This window comes from Chiloscyllium plagiosum, unplaced genomic scaffold (genome assembly GCF_037043375.1).
Source record: "Chiloscyllium plagiosum isolate Xiang-an unplaced genomic scaffold, Cpla_swu_hap1 HiC_scaffold_3, whole genome shotgun sequence".
NCBI classification, from domain to species: Eukaryota; Metazoa; Chordata; class Chondrichthyes; order Orectolobiformes; family Hemiscylliidae; genus Chiloscyllium; species Chiloscyllium plagiosum.
Window position 1 is genome coordinate 122,060,132 of NW_028270141.1, and position 23,519 is coordinate 122,083,650.

The 23,519-nt window shown below is 42.4% G+C and overlaps 1 protein-coding gene across 5 annotated transcripts in view; it reads right to left on the bottom strand.

Moving 5' to 3' along the window:
* slc22a16 (solute carrier family 22 member 16) overlaps positions 1–23,519 on the bottom strand; it is a 105,661-nt gene that overhangs the window by 16,580 nt on the left and 65,562 nt on the right. For all 5 annotated transcript variants that reach the window (XM_043687133.2, XM_087983081.1, XM_043687134.2 and 2 more), the window contains exons 4-5: positions 20,333–20,450; positions 17,109–17,661 (exon numbers count right to left, since the gene is read on the bottom strand). In XM_043687133.2, the coding sequence (XP_043543068.2) occupies positions 17,109–17,661; positions 20,333–20,450 (671 nt within the window). The remainder of the gene's footprint in view (positions 1–17,108; positions 17,662–20,332; positions 20,451–23,519) is intronic.

The following is a 23,519-nucleotide window of genomic DNA, read 5'->3' on the forward strand; positions in this document are numbered from 1 at the left end:
TGCGGACTGTGCACAGTTTCTCGCTCCCTGTACCAGTGAGAAGCCTGTTGCTAAGTCCCAATCCTGGGCTGCCGGACTGACCTTGTCACAGGGAAATCAAATGGATTGGCATAATCTGACACAAATGGCATTGGTCACAGCCTTTATAAATTTGTGGATGGACAATTGAGAGATCCCATACAGGTTCACAGTGGCTCCTTGGTTTGATAAAAGTTCAACGCAGCTGTCACCTTGACAGCCACTGGGTAGGGCACTCACTGTTTCACATCACAGGTCCTGTTTCACAAGTTGGTGCAGTTCCGTGACAGTGTCCCAGAATATCCTTATCTGTGCTGACAATATATTCCCTGCTCATTCAGAGGCAATGCCATTGAGGACAAAGGATTCTGGGCCTCCATTACCTCCTGTTACCTCGAAGGAAACTCTAGCTGTGACCCCTCCATGTGCAAGCTGCTCAGTAACTCCTTGTAGGGTGCTGCTGGTCCTGGCTTAGGTTGCATATGTGTTGCTGTTCCATTTCTCTGTGCCTTTGTTGCACCACAGCAACAGAAACAATAACCCCTGCTGGGACTGGATCCATCAGTCACGCTTTCTATGACCCTGTGTGGAGAACCTAAGGTATAGAACAGGTCCTTAGCAATGTGGGTAGGCAGTATTCGCATCAAATAAGGTTATCACAAAATCCTCCATACACTGGGGCATGGAGCACTCTGACAAGCAAGATCATGGAATGTTTCCACATGGATCAACTTTTGACCTTATTCTGATAAGTGCAGCATCAGTTATGTCGCCAAGTGTTACATGAGGACTGAGATCTTGTGCTCACAGCCCCACATCACCCAAGAAAGGCATCATTGCATATAGGAGAGCATGTTGCAGAATACTCACAGTTCAAGGTGGTAGGAAGTCAATTCCAGATCACTGTGTATCCTCGGATATCTTCCATTTGCTCTGTGTTTCTCCTTCACAGAGATGACTATTGCTCGTGACCAGCCAGTAAACACTGGATGCATGATGCTGTGATAATAAATGTCTTCAACCTCCACTCTGCAAGTATATGGTCAGTGCAATATCCCCTTGAACACTTTCCCATTGCTCAGACAAATGAAACACTGACATTGCCCACTTTGAGAGAGGATGTATTTCTTTTCTATTCATGGATTTGTTTCATTTAGGATTTGAATGAGTATAAAACACAGCACAGGTCACACTTGGCATGGTGAGTCCCAGACTCAGCCTGGTAATCAAAGCTATGAGGCACAGCAAGACAAATTACTGTGGGCCTTTAAGTTGTGGCTGAAGGGGAAAAGTGTCAAAAGGCAACTCAAGAAAGGGGGCACAAAGTGATGGTGCAGTAAGAGAACATATAAGGCTCCCTGAACTGCTTCCTGGCTAAATCCATGAGATGGTAACTCATTCCTCTATGCAAAAAGTCCTTGCAGCACCATTACAGTGCAAGATGCCAGTGCACTCCAAAGTGAGGCACTGAAGTGCAGAATTGCATTGTAAGTGGATTAGAGATGTACAAGATGATGTGGTATCGGATGCCATGGTCCGTGGAGGTGAGGTACGAGCATGTCCCTGACCATGGCGGGAAGTTTTGGCATTTAGTTTCTATCTGGCAGATGGGAGCATTAGGTTAGATAGCTTTGTATTCACAGATTGCTGCCAGATTTGCTGAGCTTTTCCAGCAATTTTTGACACTGACCGAGGATTATTCTTTAATATATTGTTAGAATAAAATTTGATTGGCAAACCTGGAGTACTGTGCCAATAGTGTTTCTATATGATTTTACCAACTTACCACAGCATAAAAATACCATTTATCAGTTCTCAAGAAGAGCCATATCAGAGTCAAAACATGTACTTTTCTCTGTTCACACATGCTACAGACATGCCAAACTTCTCCAGCATTTTCTGTTTTATTGCATAACAAGTGTTTAAGAGCAGCAGAGGGTATTAGTGAACCAAATTAAGAGTGCAGAAAAGATTTACAAGTACGTTACAGGGACTGGATTATTTGAGGTTGGATAGGCTGGGAGTTTTTTCTCTGGAGGTAGGAGGTTGAGGGATGATCTTAAAGAGGTTTATAAGATCATGAGGGGCACAGATGATGTGAATAGCCAAGGTCTTTGTCCTAGTGTAGGGGTCAAAACTTAGAAGGTATAATTTTAAGATGAGAGAAGGAAGATTTAAAAGGGGCAACCATTTCACAGAAAGGATGGTCCATGTGTGGAATGAGCAGCCAGAGAAAGTGGTAGATGCAGGTATAGTTACAACAATTGAAAGAGTACATTTGGTCAGGTGCATGAATAGGAAAGGTTTAGAGGGATATGGGCCAAACGCCCCAATGGAACACGTTCAGTTTAAGAAACCTGGTCAGCATAGATGAGTTGGACTGAAGGCTCTGTTTCCGTGCTGTATGACTCTACATCATTAGGCTAGGTAGCTTTTTATATCAGATTTTTTTATTGAATTCATATTTCCCTACTAGCTACAATGAGACTTGGACTCATGGCCCCAGGACATTAGTCTGGAAACTGGATTACAAGACTATGATGCTATCATTACATCACCACTTCTCCTAATCTAGAAAACACAGTGGAAACACTGTGAATAATGTCTTTCTAAGAGTAAAGGATAAAAACTTCGTAAAGAAAACAAAATTGCTGGGATTTGGAAAACAGGGAAATGGACACATCATTCAAAGAACTAGCAGACAGGACTGCTGGACAGCCTTATTCTGTGCTGCATCATACTGTGTTTTATTATTATTTCAGCAGACCCTGACAAATATTATGCACAGATGCCACAAAGATGGTTGGGACATATTAGTCAAGATGGCAATTCTTCTAAACTTGGGATATAGGTGTGTGAGCAGTGGATTATAACGAACAAAGACAAAATGTCACAAATAACTCTGAGTGCTGATGTTGTCAATAGATGGCGAAGTGTTCCATTGCCCAGCATTCCAACACTTATACCAAATGAGCACAAGAAGAAAGATTATAGTCCAGTAGATGTAAGATGACACTGAAACCAGATTCCAGTCTCATTCTTGGTCTCTACTTTCACCGCAGTGGGATGAAATTGATATAAATGAAATGAGCTCTAATGATAGGGCCACATGCTCATGGTGTGTGGATGATAGTATAAATTTGTGTGGAATGAGTAATGAGGTTAAGTAACTTTGAGCATTTTGCATAAATGCGAGCGCTTGAGGCATAATATTTGAATGAACAATTACTTAGATTCTATTCTTAGCAAGTTTAGATCATAAATGTTCCAATCACAGGCAGAATGAGGGTAATATGCAAAGAGCAATCTGCTGATTGGTGCATAAAGAAACAAAACAAATTCCAGATGCTGGATCCAAATTAGATAAGCAGGAGGCTGGAAGAACACAGCAAGCCAGGCAGGTTTCCTCCACCTCTTTGGAAACGTCCAGCGCCCTGGCCCCCAGTGCTTTATCTTCACTACAGATGTGATGTCCTTATACATGTCCATTCCCCACAGGCCCTCCGCTTCTTCCTCTCCAACTGACCTATCCAGTCACTCTCCACCAATACCCTCCTCTGCCTCGCTAAATTAGTCCTCACCCTCAATAAATTTTCCTCCAACTCTTCCAATTTCCTCCATATCCAGGAGGTGGCATATGCCCTCACTACACCTGCCTCTTTGTTGGCTATGTTGAACAGTCCCACTTCAGTACATAAAAATGTGTTGCTGGAAAAACACAGCAGGTCAGGCAGCATCAAAGGAACAGGAGAATCGACGTTTCAGGCATAAGCCCTCCCACCACCAAACCATCATCTCCCAGACCATCCATAACCTCATCACCTCAGGGATCTCCCATCCACCGCCTCCAACCTCATAGTCCCACAACCCCGCACCGCCCATTTCTACCTCCTGCCCAAAATCTACAAACCTGACTGCCCCGGCCGACCCATTGTCTCAGCCTGCTCCTGCCCCACCGAACTCATCTCTGCATACCTTGACACGGTCCTGTCCCCCTTAGTCCAAGAACTCCCCACCTACGTTCGGGACACCACCCACGCCCTCCACCTCCTCCATGATTTTGCTTCCTCGGCCCCCAACGCCTTATCTTCACCATGGACATCCAGTCCCTGTACACCTCCATCCCCCATCACGAAGGCCTCAAAGCCCTCCGCTTCTTCCTTTCCCGCCGTACTAACCAGTACCCTTCCACTGACACCCTCCTTCGACTGACTGAACTGGTCCTCACTCTGAACAACTTCTCTTTCCAATCCTCCCACTTCCTCCAAACCAAAGGACTAGCCATGGGCACCCGCATGGGCCCCAGCTATGCCTGCCTCTTCGTTGGATATGTGGAACAGTCCATCTTACGCAGCCACACTGGCACCACCCCCCACCTTTTCCTCCGCAAGAGGGGCTTATGCCCAACACGTCAATTCTCCTGTTCCTTTGATGCTGCCTGACCTGCTTCGCTTTTCCAGCAACACATTTTTAAGCTCTGATCTCCAGCATCTGCAGTCCTCACTTTTTCCCATTTCAGTACATGCATGGGTACTGTTTCCAACTCTTCTGCCGTTACATTGATGACTGTATTGGTGCTGCATCCTGCATCCAGCCTGAACAGGAGCAGTTCATAGACTTTACCAACAACTTTCACCCGGCCGTTAAATACATTTGGCCCATCTCGGACACCTCCCTCCCCTCCCTTAACCTCTCTGTTTCCATCTCCAGCGACAGTTTACGGACTGACATTTACTATAGCTACCCGGACTACAGCTCCTCCCACCCCATATCCTGCAAAAACATTATCTCATTTTCCCAATTCCTCTGTCTCCATCGTATCTGCTCTGATGAGATATTCCAATCCCAAGAATTCCAGATGTCCATCTACTTTAAACAATGTACTTTCCCCTCTCTGTCATCGAGACAGCCCTCCACCGCTGCTCCTCCATTCCCCACTCCACTGCTCTGAACCGTCCACCCTCCAAACATAATGAAGACAGAGTCCCTCTTATCTTTACTTTCAACCCCACCAGCTCTGCATCCAACATATCATCCTTAAACACTTCTGCCAACTCCGACTAGATCCCCCCACCAAGAACAACTTTCCCTTCCCACCCCTCTCCACCTTCTGCAAGGACCATTTCCTTTGTCACTCCTTGGTTCATGCCATTCTCCCCACCAACTCCCCCCAGTACCTGCAAAACCTGCTAGCACACCACTCCCCTTCACCTCCACCCAGGGCCCCAACCACTCCAGCCAGGTGAGACAGAGGTTCACCTGCCTCTCTTCCAACCTGGTTTACTGTATCCAGTGCTCCCAATGTGGGCTTCTCTATATCGATGAAACCAAACATAAACAAAGGGCACATTCCGCTGAACATCTCAGCCGGGCCCGTAGAGGTCAGCCAGCCACTATCCATTTCAATTGCCTTGCCCATTCCCTCTCCGACATGTCCATCCTTGGTTTCCTCCACTGCCACCATGAATCAGACCACAAACTGGAGGAACAACACCTCATCTTCCACCTGGGCAACCTATAGCCCAGAAGACTCAAAATTAAGTTCTCCAATTTCAAATAACCTTCCCATCCATCCCCTGACTCCCTTTCCAGGCATGCTTCCTCCCCTCTATCCCTCCAACTGACCCTTCCCTCCAGCCATGAACCGGATTCATTCCTCTGATCGACCTCCCCCTACCCTCACCCCTATTCCTGAAGAAGGATTATACCCAAAATATCGATTGGTGCATAAATGCAAATGTAAATAAGTCATCAAACTGTGAAGGCTGCACATTCACAAGATCAGAAATAAAGCCCTTTTGGAAACCCTAAATAGCGTAACAACCCCCAGAACACGTGATGTGATGAGAGTAGAGAATTAATTGAAGCAAAGTTAACTAGTTGTGACATCTAACAATTTCTAACAGCTGTAAGAATCTGGTCATATCCTCGGACCGTCAAAAATGAGAACTATTTGTTATATCACTACTCCCTTTTAGAAAATCTTGCACATTTATGCTTCCAAATCCAACTTAGCTAGGAAGAGTGTTGAAAAATTATTACAGGACCAATGCATAGCAAAGCTGAATCATCCCGGTCTTGTGTTATTATAGATAATGTTGAAAATTGGTCTCTAGGTTGAATTCAGCACAAAACATTAAATATTGCATTAGGACTCTCAGTTATTGATATAGTACACCTGCAATCTTTGTTTAGTCATGCATTAAATGAAAGGCAGTAAATTCCCATATCCATCCATCGTTGCATTTATTATTCACATTTAAAGGTTAGGCAAGCAAGTTAATAACATACTTAACTAAAAATAAGCTGACAAGTTGAACCAGCTTAGTCACAATTAAAAAGGCTTTGCTTTCAAAACAGGAAAGAAAATTATAGCAACAATATTATAGGGTTGAAAACAAGAGGCATCTGAGAAAGAGGAAATTGTGGAAAGCAGATGAAAAACAAATCTACTTCCTGAAACATATCTGACAACTGTGTACAAAGACAGTTAAACACCGTGGCAAAGTAGCAAATTGAATGGGACTGCCAGTATCATTCATGGATGCTGAAGAGATGGAATTGCAGAGTTTCTGAATTCCTATTTTCTTCTGGGCAGATATTTCATGGGCAAGCTTTCCATATAAGACAGCAGCTTTAAGAGCAGGACTGAGCCTGTAGCAAGTAACTCAGCTCCCCAAGGCCTGTCCAGCATCTCCAAGACAGAAGTTAGTAGTGTGATGGAATACTCTTACCTGGATCTGCATTTATTTGGCCTAGAAGGTTGGCCTAGAATCCCTACAGTGTTGAAACAGGCCATTCGGTCCAACAAGTCCACACTGACCCTCCCAAGGGTAAGCCACCCAGACCCATTCCGCTCCCCTTTTATCTTATATTTACCCCTAACTAATGCACCTAACAAACACATTCCTGAACACTACGGGTAATTTAGCATAACCTGCACATAAAATATTACAGCGCAGTACAGACCCTTCAGCCCTCGATGTTGCGTCAACCTGTTGAACCAATCTGAAGCCCATCTCGCCTACACTATTCCATTTCCCAATGACCATTTAAATGCCCTTGAAGCTGGCGAGTCTGTTGTTGCAGGTAGGGCGTTCCATACCCCATCTACTCTCTGAGTAAATAAACTACCTCTGACATCTGTCCTATATCTACCATCTCTCAATTTAAAGCTATGTCCCCTTGTGCTAGCTATCACCATCTGAGGAAAAAGGTTCTCACTATCCACCCTATCTAACCCTCTGATTATCTTATATGTCTCAATTAAGTCACCTGGCAACCTTCTTCTCTCTGTTCTATGTTCTTCTTCTATGTTCTATGTTCTATGTTCTAAAAACAGCCTCAAGTCCCTCAGCCTTTCCTCATAAGACCTTCCCCCCCATACCAGGCAACATCCTAGTAAATCTCCTCTGAACCCTTTCCAAAGCTTCACATCCTTTCTATAATGCGGTGACCAGAACTGTACGCAACACTCCAAGTGCGGCGATACCAGAGTTTTGTACAGCTGCAACATGACCTCATGGCTCTGAACTCAATCCCTCTACCAACAAAAGCTAACACACCATATGCCTTCTTAACACCCTCTCAACCTGGGTGGCAACTTTCAGGGATCTATGTACATAGACACTGAGATCTCTCTGCTCATCTACACTACCAAGAATCTCATCATTAGCCCAGCACTATTTATTCCTGTTGCTCATTCCAAAGTGAATTAATTCACACTTTTTTACCGCACTAAATTCTATTTGCCACCCCTCAGCCCAGTTCTGCAACTTATCTATGTCCCTCTGTAACCTGTAACATCCTTCAGCACTACCCATAACTCCACCAACCTTAGTATCATCAGCAAATTTACTAACAAATTCTTCTACACCCTCATCCAGGTCATTTATAAAAATGACAAACAGCAGTGGCCCCAAAACAGATCCTTGCTGTACACCACTAGTAACTGAACACAAGGATGAACACTTCCTAACAACCACCACCCTCTGTCTTCTTTCAGATAGCCAATTTCTGATCCAAACCGCTAAATCACCCTCAATCCCATGCCTCTGTATTTTGTGCATTAGTCTACTGTGGGGAACCTTATTAAATGCCTTACTGAAATCCATATACACTACATCAACAGCTTTACCCTCATCCACCTGTTTGATCACCCTTGGATTGTGGGAGGAAACTGGAGCACCTGGAGAACATGCAAACTCCATACAGACTGCCGCCTGAGGGTGGACTCAAACCCGGGTCCCTGGTGCTGTGAGGCAGCAGTGCTAACCACTGAGCCACTGTGACTATCTATTTTTTGAGATTTTGTAAGGAATAGGGGGTATTGCTGCTCAGGCTCACATTTGTTGCCCATCCTTAGCTGCCCTAGAACTGATTGGCTCTTTTTGCCATTTCAGAGAACAGTTAAAATGTAACTAAATTGCTGTGGGTTTGGAGTCACGTTCTGGCCAGACTGGGTAAGGATGGCAGATTTTCTTTTCCACCTGTTACCCTCCAAGATTTGGGTGTTGCAGCAGTGTCTGGAAGTAGAGGCCCGCCCATGTGTCAGTACATTGTTGCAATTTGCAGAATGTCCGAGTGGCTGCACGGCCACACACTTTAGAGGAAACATTGTCCATGTCCTCAGAATATTAGCCAGGATCTCTGGATTACTAGTCCAGTCACATTGCCACTATCCCAACACCTCCACAGATAGTGAAATTCTAACAACACTTAGAATTCTAACAACAGGATAAAAACAGCTTGATGATCACTGAACTCACCTTAAACGTTTGCTCCTTCCATTTGATACTTTGGCTGCAGTGTATACCATCTGAAACAATTCACTCAGACTCCTTTTGACAGCATTCACCAAACATATGACTTCTACAAATTAGAAGTTTGCAATTTCCCTTCCAAGCACCACATAATTCTAACCTAAACCTAAATCCTCTACGTTGCTGGCACTGGGACAGACCATTACCTGTTTGTCCCCTTCTCAGCAAGTTGTCCCCTTCTCTGCGAGTTTAGGAAGTATAATAGCTGCAATTGTACCTCATCACATCCCACCACCCAGGGCACCTAATACCAGCTGATGCACACGTGCTTTATTTTAAAAACATTAATTCAGGGAATGTGGGCTTAACTCATTGGACCAGAAATTGTTTCCTTTAATTTAGGATAATATACAGGATACAGTCTCCAGTACATACCGAACCGACCAAACTCAGTTTAGGTGACCACTTTCTGAAACATCTCCATTTTGTCTACAAGCCCAGCACTGAGCTGTATGTTGCTTTTCATTTTAATTGTTAAGCCCATCCTACTCTGAGCACTCCTACTGTATCAATGAAGTTCAGTGTAAGCATGAATAGCATCATCTCATCCTGTGATAAGGCACTTTACCTCCTCCTGGATTCAATATTGAATTCACAAACTTCAGATCATTACCCTGCCCCGATTTTTCACCTGAAAAATATTCCTTAGATAGGTGATGCACTCTCAGGTAAGAACTCAACTGCTACACATTCAAAAATTTCAAAACTTAACATAGAGCATTCAGTCATTTATTATATCCTTGCTCGTGATCAACTGTCCTTACTGCATGCTGTCCTTGATTGAAAAGATAGAAAAAATGTAGGGTCACTGTCAATGTCATCCTGCATTCAGTGACCAGGTGAACTATAGCAGCTGTTGGCTTATAAGGATAAACCTATCCTCTGCTTGATGCCTTTTAAAAAGGTACCACATAATGTACTAGAAGTTCACTTGGGAACAAGAAATGCTATTTCATGCTTCATTGTCATGCAGATCTAACGAGTTGTCACACACTATATTCTAAAACTACTTAACACTGTACTTCCATTTTGTAATTTACCGATTTCAGAACTACTTTGTCTCAGCAAAACTTCTTGTTTTGAAAAGAAAATGAGATCACCCTTTTAATGCTATTCTTTCATTAAACAACAGGTGTACCACTGCTAGTGGGTCTGCCCTTTCTTCATTCCTCAAAATTACTTTCTTTAGTGTGGCAGGGTGCTCCATTCATGAATCAGAACAAATTCAGATAATGATGTAAATTAAATAATAATATCACTAAGAGATAACAATTTCCCTATAAGATATGATGAATGATCTCTTCCATCAAATCAAATTTGATGTCATCATAAGAGATTAAAATATTGACTTAAAAGTGTAGTTTATTTCAACTTTGAGGTTTTCATCAGATAACTTAAAACTAAATAAATGACAAAAGCAAATTATATCATGAAGAATACTCGCTCTGACTGGCATATAAAATTAAATATTTATTCAACATAAATTTAATGTTCATCGCTGTTGACTAAAGTACAAAGTAAAATTCTATCCTACAGTGCACAATAATTGTAAACAGGTGACACAGAAACATAGGAATTACGAGTAGGCCATTCAGCCCTTCAAGTCTATATTATCATTTTGTAAGATCATGACTGATCAAATGGTAAGATAGACTTTAAGGGCTGAATGGCCTACTCGTAATCCCTATATTTGTGGCTGATCTTATTGTATCCTTGATTCCGTTTTCTTGCCCACCCCCAATGTTCTTTGACTCCCTTGTGTGTTAAGAAATTTTCCAGGTCTGTCTTAACAATATTCAATTATCTAAACCAGCACTACGTGACAAACAGAGAGTCATATGGATGCACATCCCTGTGAAAGAAAATACATTTTCACTTTAAATAAGAGACCCCTTATTTTTAAACAGTATTGCCTACTTTGACTTTATTCCATAATGGGGTATATCTTTCAGGATCCACCCTGTCATGGCTCCTCAGGATCTTTTATGTTTCAGTAAGATCTCCTAAACCCCAACGGTTACACATCCAACTTTTGCATATAAGATAATCCCTTATCCTAAGAATCAACTGAGTGAGCCTTCTCTGAACTACTTTTCATGCAATTGTGTTTATTTTTTAATAAGGGGGCCAAAACTGTACACAATACTCTAACAGTGGTCTCATCAATGTCATGTATAATATACTGTAGCAAGCATCCTACTTTTATACTCCATTCCTTTTATGATAAACAACATTCAATTTTCCATCGTTAATCATCTGCTGGATCTTCATACTAATGCTTCTCTATCTCAACAGTTATTTATTTTAAGGCTCTGGGACTAGGTTCATCAGAACCTCGGAACTTATCAGATTTTTGTTTGAATAATTTTATCAGTACTCTTCCCCTGGTGATTGTCATTGCTTGAAGTTCCTCCCTCTCTTTCATCTTTTGCCTCACAATTATTTCTCGCATGTTGTTTGTATCATCTATAGAGAGGATAGGGGCAAAATATCTGTTTAATTCATCCAGTGTTTCTTTATTTTCCATCTTAATTTCCCAAATTTTCTTTCTAGCGTACCTTGTGATGGTGTAATATTTTTTAAAATATTTTTTCTTGTAATAATTCTGAATAAACCCTTCCATTTTAAAAATATTTCCAGTTAGCTTTCTTGTACACTCTAATTTCTGCCTCATTGTTCTCTTATTCATTCTTTGCTGTTTTCATCTTTTCTCCAATCTACTGACCTGCCACAATTCTTCACAAAACTATACAATATCTTTCACTTCATTAGCTAGTCACAGGTGGCGCATTCTTCCCTCACATCTTTCTTTCTCACTGGAATGTATCTTTGCTCAGTGTTAAGATCTAATTTTCCAGCTCTGACTTCATATCCTCCTAACTGACCTTATTTAAATTGTAAAAAACTCATCTCAGTCCCAGACCTCTCTTTCTAATTGAAAGCAAAATTCAATCATGTTATCATCACTGGTACATAGAGGTACCTTTATTAATTAATTGGTCCATTCATTAATCCTGTCTTGTTGAACATTACCAGATCTTCAGGCAACTGTCTGTGTGGAGTTTGCACATTCTCCTGTGTCTGCATGGGTTTCCTACAGGTGCTCCAGTTTCCTCCCACAGTCCAAAGATGTGCGGGGCAGGTGAATTGGCCATTCTAAATTGCCCATAGTTTAGGTGCATTAGTCAGAGGGAAATGGGTCTGGGTGGGTTACTCTTTGGAGGGTCGGTGTGGACTTGTTGGGCCGAAGGGCCTGTAGCAAATCAAATCTAATAATCTAGAATAATTAGCTCTCTGGTTGGCTGTGGCAAATGCTTCTGTAAGAAACACAACCAAAAATATTCAAAGAACTAATCTTTCAGCTACTTTTGCCAATATAATTTGCGCACTATATATGTAATTAAAATCAGTCATGATTATTGTTGTACCTCTCTCACAAGCCACCATTACTGTATACCTTATCATACATTATAGTTGTTGTTATCAAGGATGCTAGTTAACTACTACAATAACTTTTCACCTTTCTTATTTCTTAACTTTATACAAATGGACACTACATGCTGATCTTTAGAACTAAGATCACCATTCTCCATTGTACTAATGTCATCCTTTATTAACAGAGCTACCAACCACTTTTCATTGTGGCCTGTCCTTTCAAAATGTCAATATTCAATATTTTTTTCTCTGCAATTACTATCAGACCACAGTTATTTATTTCCATTTAAACTGACAACGTATGTTTTGTTATGAATAATACATCAATTCAGATGCAGAACTTGTAATGTCGCAATGGAAGGTTGGCTGGCTAATAAAAGTCAGAGTAGGAATAAATGGTTTTTTTTCAGGATGGCAGGGTTAGCGTTAACATCTACTAACGTGATTCCGAATGGGAATAACATAGGGCTAGGTTGGAAAACGGATTTTATGCTGTTTGGAGCAAAAGATACTGAGAGGAGATTTGGCAACAGTGATCAGTCATGGAGAAAATATTAAAAGCTATTAATAAAAAGCTAATTGTAATAAGGCACTTGGACAAGTACAAGGTAATCAAGCAGAGCCAACATGGTTTTGTCAAAGGGAAATCACTTTTAACTAATCTATTGGAGATCTTTAAAGAAGTAACGAGTGCTGTGGAACCAGTGGATGTAATGTACTTCGATTTCCGGAAGGCGTTTTCATAAGATGCCACATCATAGATTATTGTGGAAAATAGGAGCTCAAGGTGTGGAAGATAATCATTTGGAATGATAGAACATTGTCTGGTTAACAGGATTCAAAGAGGTCTTTCCCAGGCTGGCAGAATGTCTAAGTGGTGTCCCACAGGGGTCAGTGCTAAAGCCTCAACTCTTTACAATTTGTATCACAATTAGTAAGAAGGGACTAAAGGTTTTACAGCAAAATTGGCTGATGTTTCAAAGATAGGTCAGAAAGCAAGTTGTGAACAGGGCAGCAGGAGCCTCCTATCTCCCTTAGACCATGACCCCACAATGGAACATCAGGCCATTGTGTCAACTACAGTCATCGACCTCATTTCATCTGGTAACCTGGCATCCCCAGTAAGAGGCTGATAGTCCCCCAACGCCGCACAGTCCGCTTCGATCCCCTTCCCAAAATTCACAAACAGACCAATTGTTTCTGCCTGCTCCTGCCCCATAGAACTCATCTCTTCCTAACTTGACCCAATTTTTTCTCCCCTGGTCCACTCCCTGCCCACGTACATCTGCAATTCCTCTGATGTTTTACACCAGTTTCAGAATTTCAAGTCTGTGGGCTCCAGCGGCTTCCTCCTTACCATGGACATGCATTCTCTTTACCGGTCCATCTTCAACCATGATAGTCTCAGTGGCTCTCTGCTTCTTCCTGGAACAAAGGCCTGGATCGTCCCCACCCACCATCTGCCTCCTTCATCTGGCCGAGCTCCTCCTCGCCCTGAACAATTTCTCTTTTAACTCCTCTCAATTTCTTCAGGTCAAAGGGGTGGTCATGGGCACTTGCATGGGTCCCAGTTATGCCTGTCTCTTTGTGGGGTATGTGGAACATTCCCTGTTCCAATCCAATTCCAGCCCCCAGCTATGACTCTTTCTCCAGTATATCAATGGTATCATCGGTGCCGTTCAGAATTGGAAAAGTTTAATCAATTTTGCTTCCATTTTTCACTTTCACCTGGACCATCTCTAACTCCTCCCTTCCCTACCTTGACATCTCTATTTGTATTTCTGGGGAAAATCTGGCCACCAGTATCCACTATAAACCCACAGACTCCCACAGCTACCTTGACTATGCACTTCACATCCTGTTTCCTGTAAACACTATTCCATTCTCCCAGTTCCTCTGTCTCCATTGCATTTGTTCTAATGATGCCAACTTCGATAAGGGAGCCTCTGAAACGTCCACCTTCTTCCTCAACTGAGGATTCTCCAGCCTTGTTGTTGACAGGGCCCTCAGCCGCATGCGACCCATCTCCCACACTTTAGCTCTCACCCCCTCTTCCTTCCCGCAACAGCAATAGAGTCCCTCCTGTTCTTACCTACTACCCCACTAGCATCCACACCCAAAGGATCATCAGCTGCCACTTCCACTACCTCCAGAGAGATGTCACCAACTGACATATATTTCCCTCCCCTCTTTTGTCAGTCTTCTGCAAGGACCATTCCCTCCAGGACACCCTGAACCACCCTTCCTTCATTCCCAACACCCAGACACAGCCCCATGGCACCTTGCTCTGCAAACAGGTGTCCATTTACTTCCTCCACCCTCAGTATCTAAGGGCACATGTTTTGTCTACAAAAAAGACCCTGAGCTTCCAGTTGCCTGCCATCATCCTGCTCCTTGGCCAACATCTCTGTCTCAAGCTTGCTGCAGTGCTCCAGTGAAGATCAGCACAAGCTGAAAGAACGGCACCTCATTTTCTGCTTGAGGACCCTGCAGCCTTCTGAACTCAATACTGAGTTCAACAGTTTTAGGGCTTGAGCTCTCCCATGTCCTTACCCCAACTCCCACGCACCAGGCCTTGTTATCCTGAAGAAGGGCTTATGTCCGAAACGTCAATTCTCCTGTTCCTTGGATGCTGCCTGACCTGCTGTGCTTTTCCAGCAACACATTTTCAGCTTGTTATCACATAGTGTGCTATTACATATGACCTATTGTTAGCTACTAAGAGTCCTCATTAACTGTTATTTACCCTGCTAACCAGATTGTTATCCACTTCTTTATCTGTCCAACTTTCTTCTCTCTCTTTGGGCACTATCCCCACCTATCATTTATTCTTTATCCCCTCCCCCAGCCCCCAGCCTATCCTCTGCATATAAACTAACATTTTCCTAGCTATCATCAGTTCTGAGGAAGGGTCACTCAACCCAATACACTAACTCTGATTTCTCTCCACTGATACTGCCAGACCTACTGAATTTTACGTCTTCCCCTTCCCACTGCTAGTTCCTCTCCAGCCCAGATCAGATGTCCCAAACAATAGCATTAGGCAACAACACAGTTGCCTGGACTCTCACTCTTGGCATATCCATTCCTCTAACAATACTGTCCCCTACTACTCTGCCATCTTTATTGTGGCTAATGAATAAATTACATGTTTTCTGAAAGATAAGTGAGCAAAATAAACACCAACAAATTCATTCTGAAGAAGGGTCACTAAACTCAAAACGTTAACTCTGTTTCCTCTCCTCAAATGCTGCCAGACTTGCTGAGTTTCTCCAGCAATTTCTGCTATGAACCAATCATTTACCTGTTTCAGTGTGATATATTCCTTTGATGATTGATCTGCAATCTGCGCCATGTTCTTGCAATCCCTCCTATACTAATTCACGATTCGGCTCCAAGTGCTCACTTTTGTTGTTTTAACATTTAGGTCCATTCTTTCACACACCCTTTCATTCTGTTTTAAGCCTCTGGGATCTTTCTTTCTCCTACAGACACAATCTCTTTCACCTTTGTCATGATTCTGGGTCTGCGTATACTCTCTCTTGATGTTCTATTCTGTTTTAATACTGCAGGTGTGCCTTGCTATGAAACTGCAATGTTCTGCCTCATCAAACATGCCTGTTTATGAATAATTTTACTTAAGATTTTTGTACCACTTAGAGAGTGATGAAGAGCTTATGCTCGAGACGTCGACTCTCCTGCTTATCGTATGCTGCCTGACCGGGTAAGTATGTAGGACTACTAGCTCTTGGAAATCCCATTCTCATCAGCTGTTGCATCCACTAAGAATAATACTTGCCACCATTTAACTTTGAGGTTAGTGTTACAAATTAAACTGAATCTACAAGGCCATTAACAATGCTTTGATTCTTCAGTGCTGCATGCAATCTGGTATCCAAGAGTAGTTATTGAGTTATTTCATTTTCTATCCTACAGAAAGAATGGTCAGATAGTGAAAACAGTACACATTAAATCAGAGCTTCCCAAACATTGTTCCATTGTGGCCGTATGGTGCTCGCCAACAGCCGTAGCCCAGACCTGGCCTTTGGGACAAGCAGGGGCGTGTGTGGGGAAGTTCTATTAGGAGCAGAGGTTAGGGATTGTGTGAGGGTGAAGTGAGACATATAAGAATGGGGGAAGGCCCCTTGACAGTCGGCGGAAGCAGTGACTGGTATTTCACAAAGCTCTTAAGTTAAAGCACCACCTACTTCTCCACAAAGTTTCTCAGCACAGCATTCAGGCTAGTTCTGGTTGGCTAGTTCATGGTCACTTGAAGAAATTGGGCTGAAAGGCCTGTTTCCATACTGTAGGGAATCTAATCTAATCTAATCTAAAATGTGGCGGCGGTGGCTCACAGTGCTAGGGACCCAGGTTCGATTCCCACCTCTGATGATTGTCTGTGTGGAGTTTGCACATTCTCCTTGTGTCTGCGTGGGTTTCCTCCCACAGTCCAAAGATGTGCAGGCCTGGTGAAATGGCCATGCTAAATTGCCCATTAGTCAGCAGTAAATATTGGGTAGGTGAATGGGTTTGGGTGGGTGTGGACTTGTCAGGCCCAAAGGCCTGTTTCCATACTGTAGGGGAAAAAAAAGAGCCACACTGCTTTTAGTACATGCTCATGACTCCAAAATTTCAGCTTGTTATCCCACCAGGGAAAACCTGAATAAAATCACTTCTCCCATTCATTATTTAACATTGACAACAACATGAAAACATATACTGCTTTTTTTATGTTTTGTAGAACTTGGTAACCAGAACATTTGAAACGCTATAAAAGGAACCGACTGCCTTCTATATTTAATACTCAATTAGCATATACAAACATTTTCTTACCTGCCAGAAAAAGATTCAGATATTCGTTTCCACCCAGATTGACAGAACCCAAAGAGCTAACATAATAGCCCAGACTCCCAGTGAACCACGAAAGCCAGATTGTGATGGTCCTCTTAGCCAAATTCCAGGTACGGAAAAGATCTAGGATACTGGTTTTGCCTTCTTTGGTCTCACTTGTCTTTATTGCAATTTCCTTGTCAGTTGAATCATCAGGACTATTCATCTGCATTACAGAGACACGACATGGGATCTTGACTTTGTTCCATTGAGCAATTGTGTCAATCAGTTTCTGCACTTCTTCAAGCCGTCCTTTAGCCAGAAGCCACCAGGGTGTCTCTGGCAATAGCCAGCAGCAAAATATAAACGGTATTGTCACAAGTGACAAAACAAGTTGGTAGAATCGCCAGGCCCGGACCAGGAATCCAACCAAGGCAACTACCATGATGCCAACAGCAAAGTAAGCATGGACATGCATACATGCCCAACTGCGGGCTTTCAATCCAGTATATTCTGTCACATAGACAAAAACAACCACAAGGTAGCCACTGGAAACCTGTTTAAAATGCAAAGAAAAGTAAGGATTACACATAATTGTACAAGTTCTTTCATTTTTTATTAACTTAATGCCAATAAATACATCACCGTGTTCAGCTCATGAAAGTGCAGCTTCTTAGCCTAGTTTACTACATAAGGATATGAAAGGCCAATACAGCCAAAACTGGTATTAAAGAGATTTTTTGGTAGCAAAGGAATTTTACACAAAGTAGGCAATTTTAACCTAACTTGTTGGATTGGAACAGCTTTCATGAGAATCCATCTGTTATACATTTTACTCTCTTATATTTTTGGTATATATTTGGTCATGGGTCATGGATATCATTGGCTAGATATTTATTGCCCATTCATGAGACATGACAAAGTGTCTTTTTGATTTGATGTTGTCCACATGGCTAGTTACACCCACAATGCTGTGATGGAGGGAGTGCCAGGATTTTGACCCAGTGGTAGCAAAGGAATTAAAATATGGTTCCAAGTCACTATGGGATAAGTCACTATGGGATAACATACACTCAACAAAATATGTGACTGCAAAAAAAACTGAAGATCGATATTGCAGTTTTAAAGAGAGTTGGAGAATGGAGAAATCTCTAAACTGCACTGGGTCATTTTATTCAAAGAACTGTAAAATATACTGGAAAAAAGGATGTTGCAACTTTCACGTGGAAAGTAAAAGAACTGCAATATATTATGTTGTTGTCTTTGTTTTCTTTATTTATTTATATATATATTTAATATATAAAAAGGGGAAGGAATGCCTGAGATATGATGGAATGACGCAACAGATGATGACTATATATTAAAGGGTTAAATGGGTGCAAATTAGCTGTACAGTATGGAAAATTAATAATCAGTGTGGTATAGGTTTTATGGAAATATGGTTAACTGAAATAAGGCTCTCACTAAAAAATGTAGACATGTATTCCGTTCAGAAACATTTACCTTCTGGTGTACAAAATGGATGTTGAAGGTGTTTGATTGAGGTGCCAATCAAGTGGGTTGTTTTCTCTTGGGTTGAGTCAAGTTTATGAAGTGTTGCTAGATCTGCACTCATGCAGGCAAGTGGAAAGTATTCCATTACAACCTTGATATACGCCTTGTAGCTTGTGTGCAAGCATTAGGATTGAACAGATGAATTACTCATCATACAATTCGAAGGTTCTGACCTGCCCTTACAGCCACGGTATTTATTTGTCTAGTCCAGTTCAGTTTCTGGGCAATGATAACCCCTGAATGTTGATAGTGATGGATTCAGTGATGATAATGAAGGTCAAAGGGTGATGGTTGGATTTGCTCTTATTTGAGATGGTCACTGGTTGGCAGTTGTATGGAATGAATATTGTTCACCACTTAGCTGTTGCAACTGCAGCTGGAGAGGTGTACTGGTTCCTTTCTAGTCTCACTCCTCCACAAATTACAAGTTTTAAATTTAACCAACATAGTGATTTTTCCCAATAATCTAGATTTTAGACTGTTTCTGGTCCAGCATTAGAAACACATTAATCAAGGTTCTTTAGTCAACAATGAATAACTATCTTACAAATAAAAACTGAAACAAATATGCAAAGATTATTGACAATAAAAAGGTTTAAACTGTGCAAAGATAGATAAATCTTGTATTCTAACATCCAACTTTTAACATGAGGTAAACATGGACCACAGACTGCTACTGTTGAATGTCTACACATCAAACAGGAAGTGCATTCGAAACAGGTCCCATGGATTTCTCAGCAATGTCCCCAGGCTTTAGTGAAACTTAGATTAGCAAATGTCTCCAAAACTTCTTTTGGGAATATTTTTCTTAATGTTTGACAACCCAGCCTTGATGCCACGGCCAGTTAAAATGCTGCCTTGATGTTAAGGGCAGTCATCCACAATTCTCTTTGGAAGTTCAGTTCTTTTGCCCACTTTTTGACCACAGTTGTAATAGGATTAGATGCTGAGTGGCCCTAGCAAAACCCAAGGTGAGCATCAGGGAATGGGTTATTGCTCAGCAAGTGCAGTTTGATTGCACAGTTGACAACACCTTCCATTACTTTGATCATGATCAAGATAAGACTGATAAGATGGTAATTGGACAGGCTGTGTCTCTCCTGCTTTTTGTTGACATACCAAGGCAACCTTCCATGTTGTTGGGTTGATGTCAATGTTATAGTTATATTGGAACAGCTTGACTGGGATTGTGGCTAGTTCTGGAGCACACACCTTCAGTACTATTGCTAGAATGTTGTCAGGGACCATAGCCTTTGGAGTACCCAGTTCCTTCAATCATTCAAAGTCATAGAAATGTACAGCATGGAAACAGACCCTTCGGTCCAACCCGTCCATGCTGACCAGATATCCCAACCCAATCTAGTCCCACCTGCCAGCACCCAGCCATTATCCCTCCAAACCCTTCCTATTCATAAACCCATCCAAATGCCTCTTAAATGTTGCAATTGTACCAGCCTCCACCACTTCTTCTGGCAGCTCATTCCATATACATGCCACCCTCTTGTGTGAAAAAGTTGCCCATTAGGTCTCTTTTATATCTTTCCCCTCTCACCATAAACCTATGATAATTTAATACTGTCGATAATTTGAAATGTGCATCAAATCTTTATCTAAAATAGCTGGCTACCCAATACCCAGTAAAAGGAAATAGACATATGCAGTACAATACATACCAGGGCTAGGAGGAAACGAACAACAATGAAGCTGTAATAATCATTGGTGAATGCAACACCAACTCCAAACACAAATTGAGCTGTGCTTGTGAACCATAGTATATAGCGTCGTCCCAACCTAGACAGATTAAGAAACAGATTAAGAATGACAAATACAAGCATTTGCAATCTCAATAAAATGTAACAGTGAACCTAAAGTTGTGCAGATGTGTAAAAACATTGTTTAGCTCACAAGGAACATTAGACAAAATTGCTCCTGATGAAGAATTTTATAAATTCAAAATTAGTGCTCACAGTGATTTAAATCAGAGCTATTTCTGCTAAGTCAACAAGATCAAACAACTGAAAATACAATGAAGATAGTGATATACTAGAAGTACAATATGATGTGGACAAAATGGTATAGATTATTAGTAATTAGTATAAACAAACATTGGTCAACATAGAACATAGAAGAATACAGCGCAGTACAGGCCCTTCGGCCCTCGATGTTGCGCCGATCCAAGCCCACCTAACCTACACTAGCCCACTATCCTCCATATGCCTATCCAATGCCCGCTTAAATGCCCATAATGAGGGAGAGTCCACCACTGCTACTGGCAGGGCATTCCACGAACTCACGACTCGCTGAGTAAAGAACCTACCCCTGACATCTGTCCTATACCTACCTCCCCTTAATTTAAAGCTATGCCCCCTTGTAATAGCTGACTCCATACGTGGAAAAAGATTCTCACTGTCAACCCTATCTAAACCCCTAATCATCTTATACACCTCTATCAAGTCACCCCAAACCTTCTTTTCTCCAATGAAAACAACCCCAAGTGCCTCAGCCTTTCCTCATACGATCTTTCTACCATACCAGGCAACATCCTGGTAAACCTCCTCTGCACCCGTTCCAGTGCCTCCACATCCTTCCTATAGTATGGCGACCAAAACTGCACACAATACTCCAGATGCGGCCGCACCAGAGTCTTATACAACTGCAACATGACCTCAGTACTCCGGAACTCAATTCCTCTACCAATAAAAGCCAGTACGCCATATGCCTTCTTCACCGCACTATTTACCTGGGTGGCAACTTTCAAAGATTTGTGTACATGGACACCAAGATCCCTCTGCTCATCCACACTACCAAGTATCCGACCGTTAGCCCAGTACCCCATCTTTTTATTACTCTTACCAAAGTGAATCACCTCACACTTAGCTACATTGAACTCCATTTGCCACCTTTCTGCCCAGTTCTGCAGCTTATCTATATCCCGCTGTAACCTGCCACATCCTTCCTCACTGTCTACAACTCCTCCGACTTTCGTATCATCCGCAAACTTGCTCACCCAACCTTCTAACCCCTCCTCCAGGTAATTTATAAAAATGACAAACAGCAATGGTCCCAAAACAGATCCTTGCGGAACACTGCTAGTGACGGCACTCCAAGATGAACCTTTGCCATCAACTACTACCCTCTGTGTTCTTCCAGCCAGCCAACTCCTAATCCAAACCTCCAACTCACCCTCAATCCCATACCTCCGTATTTTTTGCAGTAGTCTACCATGGGGAACCTTATCAAACGCCTTACTAAAATCCATATACACCACATCTACTGATTTCCCCTCGTCCACCTCCTTAGTCACCTTCTCAAAGAAATCAATAAGGTTTGTGAGGCACGACCTGCTCTTCACAAAACCATGCTGACTATCCTTGATCACATTATTCCTATCCAGATGTTCATAAATCCTATCCCTTACAATCCTCTCTAAGATTTTGCCCACAACAGAAGTGAGACTCACCGGCCTATAATTACTAGGGTTATCCCTACTCCCCTTCTTGAACAAGGGAACCACATTTGCTAGCCTCCAATCTTCTGGCACTACTCATGTAGACAACGAGGACATAAAAATCAAGGCCAATGGCTCTGCAATCTCCTCCCTTGCTTCCCAGAGAATCCTAGGATAAATGCCATCAGGCCCAGGGGACTTATCTATTTTCACCCTTTCCAGAATTTCCAACACCTCTTCTCTACATACCTCAAAGTCATCCATTCTACTTAATTGTGACTCAGTACTCACATTGACAACAATGTCCTGTTCCTGATTGAATACTGACGAAAAGTATTCATTCAGTGTCTCCCCAATCTCTTCAGCCTCCACACGCAACTTCCCACTACTATCCTTGACTGGACCTATTCCTACCCTAGTCATTCTTTTATTCCTGACATACCTATAGAAAGCCTTAGGGTTTTCCCTAATCCTAACAACTAAGGACCTTTCATGTCCCCGCCTTGCTGCTCTTAGCTCTCTCTTCAGGTCCTTCCTGGCTACCTTATAACTCTCAATCGCCCCAATTGAACCTTCACGCCTCATCTTTACATAGGCCGCCCTCTTCCATTTAACAAGGGATTCCAATTCCTTACTAAACCACGGCTCCCTCACACGACCCTTTCCTCCCTGCCTGACGGGTACATACTTATCAAGGACACTCAATAGTTGCTCCTTGAACAAGCTCCACATATCAATTACACCCTTGCCTTGAAGCTTACTTTTCCAGGCCACACATCCTAAGTCATGCCTCACAGCATCATAAGTTCCCTGACCCCAGCTATAACTCTTGCCCTGTAGTGCACACTTATCCCTCTCCATCACTAGAGTAAAAGTCACCGAATTGTGGTCACTGTCCCCAAAGTGCTCACCTACCTCTAATTCTAACACCTGGCCTGGTTCATTACCCAGAACCAAATCCAGTATGGCCTCACCTCTTGTTGGCCTATCTACATATTGTGTCAGGAAACCCTCCTGCACACATTGGACAAACACTGACCCATCTAACGAACTTGAGCTATAGCTTTCCCAATCAATATCAGAAAAGTTAAAGTCCCCCATAACAACCACCCTATTACTTTCACTCTTCTCTTGAATCATCCTCGCAATCCTTTCTTCTACGTTTCTAGGACTGTTAGGAGGCCTGTAAAAAACTCCTAATAGGGTGATCTCACCTTTCCTATTCCTAACCTCAGCCCAAACTACCTCAGATAGCGAGTCTTCATCCATCGTCCTTTCCACAGCTGTAATACTATCTTTGACAAGCAATGCCACACCTCCCTCTCTTTTACCCCCACCTCTGCCCCTACTAAAACATTTAAACCCTGGAACCTGCAACAGCCAATCCTGTCCCTGTTCTACCCATGTCTCCG